Source organism: Brassica oleracea, chromosome C2 (genome assembly GCF_000695525.1).
Source record: "Brassica oleracea var. oleracea cultivar TO1000 chromosome C2, BOL, whole genome shotgun sequence".
Classification (NCBI taxonomy): domain Eukaryota; kingdom Viridiplantae; phylum Streptophyta; class Magnoliopsida; order Brassicales; family Brassicaceae; genus Brassica; species Brassica oleracea.
In genome coordinates this window covers 17,861,777-17,876,169 of record NC_027749.1, presented here as the reverse complement: position 1 = coordinate 17,876,169, position 14,393 = coordinate 17,861,777, and the positions used below count along the sequence as shown (strand labels likewise).

Here is a 14,393-nt window from a genome sequence, read left to right as displayed (position 1 = left end):
TCGGAAAATTTGGAAAAAAAGAACAACTAATCTATACTATTTTCCCCTTAGTATAAAATCAATTTTTTTCACTGTCTCCGAGCTCTCTCCTCCTCCACCCGCCTCATAACTCAAAGAACCATTACAAAGAGAAACAAAATCGTAACACAGAAACTATTAACAATATAAATTAGCTACTATAACAAGACTATAACACATAGACAATATAAATAAGATAGTCAAGACCAGCGACAAGATAAATCAAATACAAGATAAACCAGATAGTGAAGGCCAGAGAAAAGATTAATCAGGTACAAAAACAGAGACCAGAGAAAAGATTAATCAGGTACAAAAATAAGACCCTAAATTAATAGATTAGATATTTTAGTCGGTAAAATTAATACGGGGGAAAGTAGTAATACATGTACGTTAGGCTCGAAATTTGGGGAGCCGTAAAAGCAAACTTGGGGCAGTTGAGATAGAAAAAGGAAACAAAAGCCCATATAGGCCCAGTAAAAATATCAACGAGAAATCGTCGTTTTGCTAGGCTGCAGCAAGTGGAAGGAAGGCACCGAAAGAGTTCGCGCTGGATCGGAAGAGAAGTAATACTACTACTCTCCTCAAACAGTTCTTCACTTAAACTGCTACCACGGCGGCGCGTGTACCTACTCACATCTATCACTTGTTGGGTTGTACGCTTTGCTTCGATTCGCGCGTAAATGTTCACCACTCGCGAATTTTGAAATTCTTGATTTCATCTGGGTCTCTAGGGTTTCCGCTGAAATGTTCACTCCCCAGAGGAATCAGCTCCCGGCGACCGACCGGAAGGGAAAGGCCGTAGCTTTCGCCGACGAAATCACGACCCCTTCTCCGCCATTGGGCCGATTCGGATCCCTCTCCGCGGTGGATGATTGGAGGAAGTTCAAAGAGGCGGGCTTGCTCGACGAGGCCTCCTTAGTAAGGAAAGACCTTGATGCCCTTATTGAGAAGAACCTCAAGCTCGAAAAGGAGGTACCTTTTTTATTTAGAAACTACTAATTAAGGAACGAACTTATGGTTGTTATTACTGATTAATGATGAATCTTTTTTTGTTGTTAGCTTTTTGATTACCAACATAACATGGGGCTACTGCTTATTGAGAAGAAGAAGTGGACTTCTAGAAACGAAGAGCTTCAGCAAGCGTTTGATGAAGCCAACGAGATTCTTAAACGTGAAAGGACCTCTAGTTTAATCGCTTTGACTGAGTCTGAGAAGAGAGAAGAGAGTCTTAGGAAAGCTTTGATCTCCGAGAAGCAGTTTGTAGCTGAGGTATCTTTGTGTTTGTTTATGGCTTTCTTTGTGTTTTGATGTTTTATAAGATGTTTCTTGTTTTTTTTTCAGCTTGAAAGGGATTTGAAATACTTGCAACAAGAACATACTGAGGTGAAGTCTACTTCTGAGGCGAAGCTAGCTGAAGCAAACGCTTTGGTTATGGGTATTAAGGAGAAAGCTTTAGAGGTGGATAAGGAGAGGGCAATTGCGGAAGAGAAGCTTTCGGTGATTAATAGAAAGAGTTCTGAGTTGGAGAGGAAGCTTAAAGATGTAGAGACTCGCGAAAAGGTGCTCCAAAGGGAGCGTCTTTCTCTTGCGACAGAGTATGAAATATTGTATTTACTCGTTAGTTGGTGTTGGTAGTTTTGGCCTCACGCTATCTCTTTTGCTTATGTGTCTTAGACGAGAAGCACATGAGGCAGTGTTCTACAAGCAGAGAGAAGACCTACAGGAATGGGAAAAGAAGCTAACGGTAGAAGAAGATAGGCTGTCCGAAGTTAAAAAAAGCATTAACCATACAGAGGAAAGAAGTATTGAAAGTGAAAGAGCTATCAAGAAGAAAGAGAAGAGCCTCGAAGAGATGCAGCGAAAGATTGATACTGCTAAGTCAGAACTAAAAGAAAGAGAAGAATCTATAAAGATGATGCTAAATGACCTTTCTATGAAGGAAAAGGTGAGTTTTCTCGTTGCACTTATATTTCTCTTCCTGCATTTGGTCTATATATGTATGAACTTGTTTTTGTTTAAGGACTTTGAGGCCATGAAGACTAAGGTTGATATGAAGGAGAAGGAGCTCCGTGAGATTGAGGAGAAGCTTGTTGTGAGGGAGCAGGTCAGCCTCTCAACTTGCCTGAAACTTTCGTGAAGCTTTTTTAGAGTAGTAGCCATAATAAAGTGTTTTAAGCTTATGTTACACACACCTAGTGCATAGACTTCTTCACTATAGAAGAACAATGTAACCTGTAAAATTAGAGTATGTATACGGAGTTTGGGTTTAGAAACTTTTATTAAATTGTGGTGAGGTTTATTGGAGATACCATGTTGATGCTACTGAAACTAATAACTCATTGGAACAACTTACATGCTTAAGTAAAATTAGAGTTTGTATACGGAGGGAGTTACAGGTTACATTGTTCTTAGATTTATATCTGCTAAGTGCTAAAATGTATAGTATGATCCATAGAGAAGTGACACGTTGATTAAATTTTGAACAGATGGAGATAGGGAAGCTCCTTGATGATCAGAAGGGTGTTCTAGATTCCAGAATGCAGGAGTTTGAAATGGAGCTCGAACAGAGGAGGATATCCCTTGATGAAGAACTTGAGAAAAAGAGAGGTGAAATCGAGAAGCTGCAAGTTGAGATCAGCCACAAGGAAGAGCAGTTGGGGAAGACAGAGAGAGCTTTAGAAAAAATGGAAGAGAGAGTGAAGGAGAAAGAGAAGGATCTCGAAGCAAGACTGAAAGCTGTGAAGGAAAAAGAAGAAGTTCTAAAAACCGAAGAGAAAAAGCTGCACGTGGAAAACGAGCGATTGCTAGAAGATAAGGAAAGTCTGCGTAAACTCAAAGATGAGATTGAAGAGATCGGAGCCGAGACAACAAAGCAGGAGTCAAGGATTCGTGAAGAGAATGAAAGCCTCAGGATTACAAAAGAAGAGAGACTCGAGTTTATAAGGCAGCAGTCTGAACTAAAGCAGCAGATAGATAGAGTTAAGCAAGAGGGTGAGTTGCTCTTGAAAGAACGCGAAGAATTGAAACAAGACAAGGGAAGATTCGAGAAAGAGTGGGAAGCTTTGGATGAGAAGAAGGCTGATATAGCTAGAGAGCAAAAGGAAGTTGCTGAAGAAAAGGAGAAGTTAAGAAGTTTGCAAATATCAAGGGTGTTGGATGATGTCAAAATGAAGAAAGAATCACTTGAAGGCAAAGTGACGATTAATGAAAACATCAGTTGCGCAAAGAAGCTGGCTCTGAAAGAGATGGAAGAACTGGAATACGAGAAGCTTGCTCTAAAGAAGGAAAGAGACGAAATATCTGTGGAAAAGAAGCAGTTGAAGAAACTTCATGATGAGTTATACAAGGACGTGGCTGATGTAGATGCACTTAGAATCTCTTTGAAGGAGCAACGAGATGATCTGTATCGTTCAAAGGATCGCTTCGCAGTATTGCTGAAGAAAGTTGACCTCTGCAGTACCTGTAGAATACCATTCCACAAGTTTATAAACTCTGAACGAGTACCTGATGTTGAAGATGGCAATGATAGAAAGAGTACATCTTTTATTGGGAAACTCGCTTCGGCTATGGCTCCAGAATCGTTGCTACCTGATGATTCTCTGGATACAGCGGCAGGCAATGATCATGAACCATCTGCTAGTTTCTCAGAAAGTAAAGGTGCTGAAGTTTTGCTGCAATCAGAGATAAAGAGCTATAAACCTAGACGTGGTAGAGGTAGGGGCATGTCTGTCAGAGGAGGATCGCAAGCAACTAGTGATTCAAAACCATCTGATTTGAAAGTTCCAAGGAAGCGACAACGAGAACAGGGTTCTAGAATCACAGAAAGTGAACAAGCGGATGGTGATAGCGATGAAGATGTAGACAGCGTCGCAACTGGTGGACGTAAGAAGAAGAAAAGACAGACGGCTGTTCCTGTCTCTCTGGCACATGCGCAAAGCCGATATCATCTCAGGAGACATAGAAAGTAAGCTCCTGCTTTTTTTCTAATTGGAAACTTAGTACTTATGAAACTTATATACGTGTGGAATATCGTTTTCAGTGTAGGAACAGAAGAGGATAAAGCACAAGAATCAACAGCTGCCGTGGAGAAACAAGAGAATGTCAATGGTGATATCAGAACACTGCCAAGTCCCAAGGATAATCTTACTCCACCGCAAGGTGAGAATAGGGAAAACGGAAAAGCTGAAACATTAGTGGAGGCTGTAACACAGAAGGAGATTGTTAAGGTATGAACCTCTGAAACATCAGACTAGATCATCTCCATTACTTTAGTTTTTTTTTCCAGCATCTTTCTTTCTGTCTGAAGGGGAACATGTGGGTATGTTAATTTTACTTAATTCTGAGAAATGGTTTTTATAAAGGTTGAAGCAGAGGCTGAGTTCAAGGATAAAAATACTGGAAAGAGACCAGTCCAAGAGGATCCACGGTTAGAGGCAGGAGGCAGCGGTGAAGGAAAAGAGCATGGTGGCGAAGAGGATGATGATGGGACTTTCAGCATCATCCAAGAGGAGAACGAAGAAGAAATTGAAGAAGAAGATGCAGAAACAGAACACCCAGGGGAGGCTTCCATAGGAAAGAAGATTTGGGTCTTTTTCACAACCTAATCTCATTTTCTCCCTCTGAGACGAAACTATCCCACAAGTAGGATTTTTCAGAGAGGAAAAAACATCTTGTTATGTTGTTGTTGATTTTTGAACTTTACTTTCTTTTTCAAGCAAGTGAAACAAAAGAAATTGTGTACTCTTGGAAACTAAGGGCTTTGATTGAAATAGTGCTGGTGTTCAAGGAAACCAAACCAGATTCCAATATTACGTAAGTCATTGCCATGGACCTGTCATCCTTTTTTTTATTATGTTTAACTGAAAGTCTCCCAACAAAAAAAAAAAGCCCAAACACAAAATTGTTAAAAGGAGACGAGGACTACACGGCTTATCTGTAGGGTCGTACCATGATTACATTTGTTTCTAAGATTTTCAGACCACAATTCTTTGATCTCAACCACCTCAAGATTCTTTCTCTTTTCAGTTGCTTCACATCACCAAACCAATATCTAGCTCCAATCTCAGGTGAAATGTGGTTGGATCTCTCAAAGAACTTGGAGACCCTTGAGAACAGATCCAACCCGGTACTAATAGGTGAACTCCCTTTTTCATCAGTAATCTCACCAACCTCCAATCTTTAGTAGTGTTAGAAAATGTGAACAGGTCCATTATCATACCAGAAAATTTGGCCTAACAAAACCCTAAATCTAAATCTAACCCCTATATACTAAACCCATACCCTATACCCTAAACCCAAACCCTATACTATAAACTTAAATCTTAAACCCTAAACCAAGCTGTAAACCCAAATCCTAGATCCTAAACCCAAACCGTAATCTCTAAACCCAAACAAAAATCTTAGACCCTAAACCAAATCAAAGAGTAAACCTTAAACTCAAATTCAAACCTTTTGCATTTAAGGTTTACGGTTTGGGTTTAGGGTCTAGGATTCAGGTTTATGATATAGGGTTTGGGTTTAGGGTTTATGGTTTAGGATTTGGGTTTATGGTATAGGGTTTGGATTTATGATCTAGAGTTTGGGTTTAGGATTTAGGGTTTAGAGTTTCGGTTTAGGATTTAGGGTTTAGAGTTTAGGTTTAGTATTTAAGGTTTAGAGTTTGGGTTTAGGATTTAAGGTTTAGGGTTTAGAATTTAAGATTTAGGGTTTCGTTAGTGGCATCATTTCTTTTTTCAATTATTTTTCATTTTTTTAAAAGAATTAATATTTTTATTAATAATGTAGCTGACACTTTGATTGGTTATAAGAGGGATGATGAATTTAAAGATTCAATTTAGAAGGTGAACCTAACTTTTGTCCATGGATTAATGGGTACCTATAAATAAAAGGAAGAATTTTATATTTGGATAGAATCATTTTTTTAGGGCTAATTAGGTAAAAAACAAAAGAAGATGACTAAATTAGCTAAGTACAAAAAAAAAAAAAAATTAGCTAAGTACCAACACAGGAAAAATTATGCATACGTGTCACAATAAACAGCTTGAGAAAGACGAAAATTTAACCTTGAAGCTTGGTGACTTGGGGATAGAAAAGAGGTAGGCTTAGTAGCTGACACATCTGGCACATTATATCTTATAGGATTTGCTTAAGATTGTACGATATTTGATAATCTTTAAAAGATTTTTTTTTAAATTTAAACATACAACAAAAGAAAGCAATTATTTTTCAAAAACAATTATTTTCCTCCTACTTCTCTCTATCATCGTCTTCTTTTTCTTTTACCTCAATCTTCATCGTCAATTTTTTTTCATCCTTTTAATGAATATACAAACCTAAGAAGATATGTTTCACCATCATAATCTTGTCCTAAAAAACTTAATCGAGAAATTGAAACCATACAAATATCAAATCACCGAGCTTGACCAATCAAAATCTTGGAAAGGGAAACGATGGGTGGCAGTTAAGTGTTAAATGTTTAGTTGGATGGGTAAATATAATAGTGGCCAGATAACAATTTTGTTAGACCATCTACAATATATATTAGTTGGACATCATTTTACCTATGTATATCTATTGGTGGCTGGGGTTGCATTACATACATGGTGAATGATACTTAATAGTGTATGTGGTTGCATTTACAAAGAATGAGCTCTCTTAATTTTTTCCTATGAAATATATGTTCTTTCACATAGTAGTTTGAAAGAGATGTATATAGCCTTTCAATCTGTTCAAAATTTGAGAAATATGGCGACACTATAAGATATTCATTACTTATATTTGCATTAAATTTTTTGATCTCAGGAAATAGGTGGATTGGTACGTACATATTATTTAAGTAATACAATTGGACAGTTAATAAAAAAATATATCCATGTAAATATAAATTTAGAAGGAAAATGCTCCTAAATAAGCCTAGATATTGTAAGTTATGTTCATTACATTTCTATTTCCTATTCTTTGTAGGGATTGGACTGCATAACTATCCAAACTACAGCCATCTACTAATGCCAATACACTTTATCACCTATGTTTTTAGATCGTGGAAGATGGTTATTGTAAAATTTAACTCGGGTTCAGTTGGTTTTGGGAGGCTAAACTTTTTGTAACGGTTGATGGTGTTTGAACGCCATTGTTTTTTTGGGTTCTAGAAGATTGTTATCTGAAATTTAGTGTGGTTAAGGATTGTTTTGCGTGGTTAAGCTTCCTTGTAACTGTGTATGTAACAAATTAACTTAATATGTACAAGTTTGGATGTTTTACAATCACAAAATCCTTAAAAAGCCATATATACTAAAAAAAATCATAAACCCTAAACTCTGCCAAGATATAAACCATAAACCGTAAAATCTAAACCCTAAACCCTAAATCTTGAAGCCTAAACCCTAAATCAATACCATTAGCCTTAAACCCAATAGCAACACCTTAGACCCTAAACAATTGATTATAACCTCTTACCACTATAATACAATACAGTAAATCATACATAGAAATCATAAAACCTAACCAAATCATAAACCCTAAACCTTAAAAAAACACAATAAACCCTCAACAAAATACCCTGAACCCTAAATCAATACCATAAGCCTTAAACCCAACATCAACACCTAAGACCCTTAACCATTGATCATAAACCCTTGACACTATATTACGATACACTAAACCTTATATACAATTTCCTTAAGCCTAAGTCTGGTAGATGGAGAAGAAATATAAGTCAATTATCAGATGTCCAGTTTTCCTCGTGGATAGTTACCACATTTTTTGGATGGCTAACACAATAATGAACATGTTAATAATAATATTAACTATAAATTATGATACCCCTACACTATAGTTTTAACCATATATCGAAACTCCTTGTAGTTGGATGTGTAACTTGTTTGATAGCATGTTAACGATAATGAGAAATCTAACTTTCAATTATCTGGAATTCACTGTTATGGTACAATAATTTCTCTGGCTATCCATTTAAAAAAAATTACGGCTAACAATTTTGGGGGCTGAATAAATTTAAATAGAGATGTTGCAGGTTCCTCGGCTTATCTTGGCTTTCGCGAGAAATCCTCAAGGAAAGGTGCTTTAGGAGTAGACATGCTCTTCATCAAACAAACTGAATCGTGTTTGCTTTTTTCACTGATAGTAGGCACATACAGTTGTTATAAGATCCATGTCGTCAGAACCTGGAGGATGACTAACCAGTGGCGGACCTACTAAGACCCAAGGGGGTTCAATTGACACCCCTAAAATAGTCAAAGTAATAAATTTACGTAGGATTTACAAGAGAATCTGTAGAAGAAATGGTTATTCTCTACCCTTTGACACCCCATAAACCAGTGTTCAAGTCCCCATTGACACCTGTTTATGTTTTTTTAGAAATTTATATATATGTGACACCGGTAAAATAAATCTCTAGGTCGGCCACTGTGACTAACACCACAAAATGAGCTACAACCACCTTCATCATCACCAGCCACGACCTCTTCAATCTCCAGTAAAGGATACTTTGATTCCATCGTGGGCCTTACCACGGGCTCAAACTCCTGAAAATCATTCATATCACCGCCGAAGTGACCCCTTATCATCATCCTCATCGTCATCATCTCTTCTATATGCACATTCAGAACTTGGCTTAGCTCTCTCTCTAACGTCGTAGTGGGGACTCACTGGTTTGTTGTATCGAGTAGCTCGTTCCCTCAAATGCATACTCGTTTCTCTAGTATCCAACTCTAAGTATTGTCTTGTTGAGACAAGACGTCAGTAGGAACTATGAAGTCTCTTAAGCTCAGCAATTCTTTCCATATCCAGCATTCATACGATTCTTTAACTCCAAACAAATCTCTTTATACCTTATAAAAAGCCAAAAAATGTCAACTAAATCAATCAAACAAAATCTCTAAGCCATTTAACTATGACATGTTATTTTGTAATAATCTGAAGACAAAGATACAAAACACGAGTGTGTGTGTGTGTGTGTGTCATTTCATTTACAAGCCCAATATAGAAAATGACAAAAGGAAGAGACTTTAGAACTGGAAGAATCATCACTAACCGAAAACAAGAGACCAAGATCTTGAGATTCAGCAGTTTTTCTGGTACAATGCAGGTAGATTTATCACCAGAAAACATAACTCCAGTGAACTTTTCTTCCTCTAGAAGTAATTTTGTTTCTCTTTGAACTTTTAATCATCTAGAAATAACAATATCAAAAGCACGAGGGTTTCCTACTGAGAAAAGACATGTTTTAAGCTCAGACCAAAGAACTATATTTGGTTAACAATACCCTCAACATCTTCAAAATAGAGTGTAAACAGAAATCATAAGGGAGAAAGACGAAAATATGCAGGGTAATTAATTACAAAAATGTTGTGGATTAATGGAGAGAGGGAAAATGATTTCCGATTTCAAATTATTTGTATCCGAAGAGGTAGGGGATAGAACTATGCTTGATCTCACATTAAAGCAAGATATGAGTACAAGAACCAAATCTTCCAAAATCTTTTGTCTATGTCAAATAGTAGTGTTCATAGGAGGTATATAGGGGCAGCAGAGTCACGATTAATTATGAATAGTATCAAAATAGAGGGTTTTGGTATATTGTTAATTATGGGATAGTTCTTTGGTTAGAGAGCTAATTTCTCTTTTTTTTTATGCAGCCACCACAAACGAGAAGACGACTAGATATATGTAGTAAAATAACCAAAAAGTGACCAGACTTATGTATTTTAAATAAAAATGGTTTTGTTATCATTTAGTTTTTAGCGGATTCTGTAAAAAAAATTAAAAAGATGATATTTCATAAACGTAGGAGTGTATGACTTTTTGCGACATGTTTAAAAGTGGGATGTATGTTTTGAATATTTTATTTTGGCATTTTGTAAAATACATAGAAAATGTCTAGATGAGGAAATTAGGTGGATATACAAATCAAAATAGAGTAAATGAATTAAATATGTGACTCATGAAGACACTTGTCAAGTTGTAAAATGTGATTTATAGAGTCAATCCTCAAAACTATTTTAGTTCTCTTAATTTCTCAAAATACCTTTACACGCAAAAGATCTAGTTGGTACGTATACATTGTTTTTACGTGTTTCTGCATGAACTAATAATTTTCAGTATCTTTCACACTAGATATGTATATTCCATATATATCATGAATACATATCTCTTTGTTCAAAAGCGCGTATAATTGATTAATTTTTGTCACATTCGCTTAATAGAACACAATCTTTTTCGTATCATGGTTATCCTACTAAATGTTAATTATTAGTTCCAATCCTTCTAAGATAAGGTAGGTATACGTACCCGCTTTCATCTACCCAGTTCGTGTCTAAGTTGAAATCTTATACTTAGAGCATGATTAAACAGGGGTTCTTCGGATGGGGTTCTTACGTTGACGGTCGGCTCTTAGCTTAATAACATAACACAATGAAACAACTAATTTAAAAATGCGTATAAATGATCTTTCAATCCATAATTCTTTTCAACCTCATTTTTAGAGCTATTCATGCTTACCTTTTGGTAACTTAATTGAGAAGTTCTTAAAGTGTAGTTCTTACCGTAATAAAAGAACATTCTCTTTTGTGTCTACATGATTATGGTGAAGTGGTAGGTGAGATCAGAATGTCCTACAATATACTCTGCTCAAGATTCGAGCCTCCCATAAAACAAAGTGTGATAGCCATTTATTTTTTGGCATTAGTCACAAGACATTCCAAATTTGAGTTACACAGTGTGACCAATCTATTATATATAGCACTAAGTGTTTTCTCTGGAATCGAACGGTATAAGGCATATAAAGAAATATTTTTTTTGCTATGAGTTTAGTTCTATTTCCAACTTGCTGACTGTCGTATATCTTATTTTCTAAGGATATAACATAACCTTTTTCAATTGTACACGAAAGTATTCAAGAGAGCTCGAGTCAGTATTAATATCATTAGCCCTGGATATCATGAGTTTTCGAAACCGATATCAAAAGCTAATCTTATACAATTCCAGTATTCCTACACAACTTAGGATGATTACTGTTGAAAGTTGAATATTACAACAACAAACAAACAAAACAACAGTAACGATGTTAAACCATTAATTATTCTTGTCAACGAAGTTGTATGTAATAAAGTATAAAATCTTGAAAAAAAGACGGTCCGTTCAAACCAGATTCCCATTTTCTCAAGTATAAAATGGACTTATTTTTATTCCAATAATATATAAAATAAATAAAAGTCGACGGCAGCGACTAAAAAGCTTCAGAAACACACACAAAAGAAGAAAAACTCAACCTTTGAAAATTTCGATAATAAATTACTAAAGGAAAATTCAAAGTCTCATTAGCGTATGGTTCACTCCTCTCTTACCATTCCACTCTTTTCCCCACATTTTCGCCACACTTATTTCCCATCAAATACACACACATGTTTATATATAGACATACACTTCCACATTATTCATTTCATTCATTACTTAGAAAGCTAGTGAAATTCAAGAAAACAAAAAGAGAGGAAAACATTCATTACCAGATGGCTCCGTGTCGTACGATGGTTTTGCTCTGTCTTGTTCTGTTTCTGGCGGCGAGTAGTACCTCAACAAGAATTGGAGTCACCACCGTGGAGATGAAGAATAAGAAGAGCTTAGGGTTTAAACGCAGCTATATTTTTGGTTACTTGCCCAAAGGAGTTCCCATTCCTCCTTCTGCTCCTTCTAATAGACATAACTCTCTTGTTGACTCCCTTCCTCATTGATTTCATTTTGTATGCTTCTATGTAATTTTTGTATGTTTATTTTGTAGATTAGAGACATACAGGATTACACTCTTTGTATATACTTGCATACTATTGATTTTTTTTTTCAGATGTTTTGTGGACTAGTCTATGTATTAAACTCATGAATCATGATGGCCATATAAAGATCAAGAAATTCAATTAACTAAGCTTGTGTAAGCCTTTGTTCTAAATTATATGCATCACCCATCAGCCGCTTAATCAAAACATGTTAGTATCAATATTTGCCATGTTCTTTAATTATGTCTAATAAGTTGATTATTGAAGTTTTCAACTTTCAGCCTTCAATTATTGACCGTACAAATTGAAAAAATATCTACAGATTGAAAAACAAATGATGGTTTAGTGACTTTAGTCTTTGAGAAGAGAAGTCAATCTACTAAAGTTTTCAAGATATACATAATAATTACATACCAAATACACTTTGTCTTGTACCATTTGTCTTTCTATTAAGAAGACATGCTTGGTAAATGCACAGCAATTATTACCATACCAAACTCACCAAGCATTGACAAAAATTTGTCAAAGTAGTGGAATCAAACATAGATAAATAAAAACCACAACACGTAGAACAAACAAGTTATGCAATAAAAAAAAATTAGTTGTGGAATCAAACATAAATAAATCAAATACACAACACAGAGAACAAACATGTTGTCCAATAAAAGTTTTAGTAGTGGAATCAAAATAAAGAAAATCTACAACACATAGAACAAACATGTTATGCAATACAATCTTTAGTAGTGGAATCAGACAGATAAATAAAATCCACAACAAATAGAACAAACATGTTGTGCAATACAATCTTTAGTAGTTGAATCAAGCATAGTTAAATAAACACACATGTTTTGCAATACAATCTTTAGTAGCGGAATCCATGGTTAAATAAAATCCATTACACAAAAAAAGTTAAATAAAATCCATTGCACAGAAAAAAAAACATGTTATTCAATACAGTCTTTAATCTTTTTTTGCTAAGAAAATATTTACAGTCTTTAATCTCCTCTGGATGATAAGAAATAAGTCCTTAAAAGAGACAAAAGAGAGTGGCATTCCGAGAATTGAACTTGGGACCTCTCGCACCCTGAGCGAGAATCATACCACCGGACCAAATGCCCTTCTTGCAGCATTTAATCAGAAAAAGGATTGAAACCGCTTTTGACCATTTTCTCAAGCGGCCAGAACAAAGGCGTTGGGAGATTCAACCAATCGTACCAGTCCCACCCTTCACACTTCTCGGGCTCCATATTCTCCGGGTCCTGATTCGGATCCACAAGCGTCGCACGCATGAACACAGTGACGTAGTGAGATGGCTTCGGTGCTTCCTTGAAGACGTTGTTTGTGACAGTCAAGAGCTTCATCTTCTCTATCTCTAGTCCCGTTTCTTCCATCACTTCTCTCGCTGCGCATCCTTCGAAGCTCTCTCCTGCTCAAAAACGAAACAAAGATTAGCTGCGATCTTGCAGAAACGCGACGAGAGAGAGAGAGAGAAAGATGGACCGAATTCGAGGTGGCCGCCGGGAAGAGCGAAGGTTGAGTTTCCGATTGATGAGCGGCGCTTCCCTAACAACACCGAGTTTCCTTTGACGACGAAAATTACCACGGCGACTCTCGGCGTCGCTTCTCCTACTGTCTCCATTTTTTCGGTCTTAGTGGAAACGCTTCTTGTCGCGATTTGCTTTTTAATAATGGCTTTTGTTTTTTATTGACTGAAACATTCAGCTGAAACGAGGTCGTATGAGGTTTTCAATCAGTTTATGGGCCCAAATGTGTAGTTATGATTGGCTTTACACAAGTTATCACTGCTTTCTCTTTTGCCAGTGACGCCGAAGGCTTAGAGCCCAACAAATATTTTCTTACTTTTTTTCTGAAACTCTACTACTCTTGTAAGCCGTCCCTTTTTCAAAAAAAATTTTCCGTCGTGAAACGAGAGAATATAATCTATGTTTCTGTATTATTCATAAACATAAGTAGCCATTTATATATAGAGAATTACACCATCATAGAATAATGAAAAGACTAAAAAAAAAATAATACAAATATGGAAAGAATACAAATCATAATCTAATAAGGAAAAGACAAGATGTCGATTCTGTCTCTCTCCTCACGGTCGACTCTCTCTCTCTCTCTAGCATTGGGCCGGTTATGGATATCCACAATATGATTTATAACACTTCCCGTTGGATGCCATAACCATACAGGAATTGTAATACGCTTTAGATGTTGCCTCATTAAAACCTTACCAGGAAAACCCAGTGGGACAATACGATGGTGAAGGAAAAATAGTACAACATGTATTACTCCACCTGTTCTGAAAAACTCGCGGCTGGCCTCATGAACAGTCAAGATCTCCGAATGGTTTGAAGATGTGGCCGCGATCGTCTGCTTCATGGAACGCCATGATATGGCCGTTCCACCATGTGTGAAAACATAGCCTGTCTGTGATCGAGCATTGTGTGGATCCGAAAGATAACTTGCATCAGCAAAATCAACTAAACCTTCTTTGTTTTGGTTAGTATAAAATAAACTCAAGTCTTTCTTTCCTTGCAGGTAACGAAGAACATGTTTAATCCCGTTCCAGTGCCTTTGGGT

At 36.4% G+C, this 14,393-nt stretch overlaps 3 protein-coding genes across 4 annotated transcripts; 2 read left to right on the top strand and 1 right to left on the bottom strand.

Annotated features, from left to right (window-relative positions):
* The first annotated feature begins 546 nt into the window (after window positions 1-546).
* LOC106327119 (protein CROWDED NUCLEI 3) lies at window positions 547-4,826 on the top strand. The gene is made up of 8 exons (XM_013765174.1): window positions 547-990; window positions 1,078-1,287; window positions 1,360-1,613; window positions 1,693-1,963; window positions 2,039-2,122; window positions 2,505-3,982; window positions 4,058-4,244; window positions 4,380-4,826. The coding sequence occupies exons 1-8, from the start codon at window positions 763-765 to the stop codon at window positions 4,620-4,622; spliced, it is 2,955 nt and encodes a 984-aa protein (XP_013620628.1). The 5' UTR covers window positions 547-762; the 3' UTR covers window positions 4,623-4,826.
* A 6,654-nt stretch (window positions 4,827-11,480) lies between these two features.
* On the top strand, window positions 11,481-11,915 carry LOC106326471 (protein IDA-like). The gene has a single exon (XM_013764442.1). It carries the CDS (start codon window positions 11,541-11,543, stop codon window positions 11,760-11,762), a length of 222 nt encoding a protein of 73 aa, XP_013619896.1. The 5' UTR covers window positions 11,481-11,540; the 3' UTR covers window positions 11,763-11,915.
* A 742-nt stretch (window positions 11,916-12,657) lies between these two features.
* On the bottom strand, window positions 12,658-13,524 carry LOC106325428 (nudix hydrolase 1). 2 transcript variants are annotated; one of them, XR_001266903.1, is made up of 3 exons: window positions 13,302-13,524; window positions 12,802-13,227; window positions 12,658-12,766 (listed from the first exon to the last, which is right to left on the bottom strand). XR_001266903.1 is itself a non-coding variant. In XM_013763472.1 (2 exons), the coding sequence occupies exons 1-2, from the start codon at window positions 13,438-13,440 to the stop codon at window positions 12,932-12,934; spliced, it is 435 nt and encodes a 144-aa protein (XP_013618926.1). In that variant the 5' UTR covers window positions 13,441-13,524; the 3' UTR covers window positions 12,740-12,931. The 2 variants fall into 2 exon arrangements, 1 of the variants encoding a protein (XP_013618926.1); XM_013763472.1 differs by having other exon boundaries at window positions 12,740-13,227.
* Window positions 13,525-14,393: the final 869 nt, after the last annotated feature.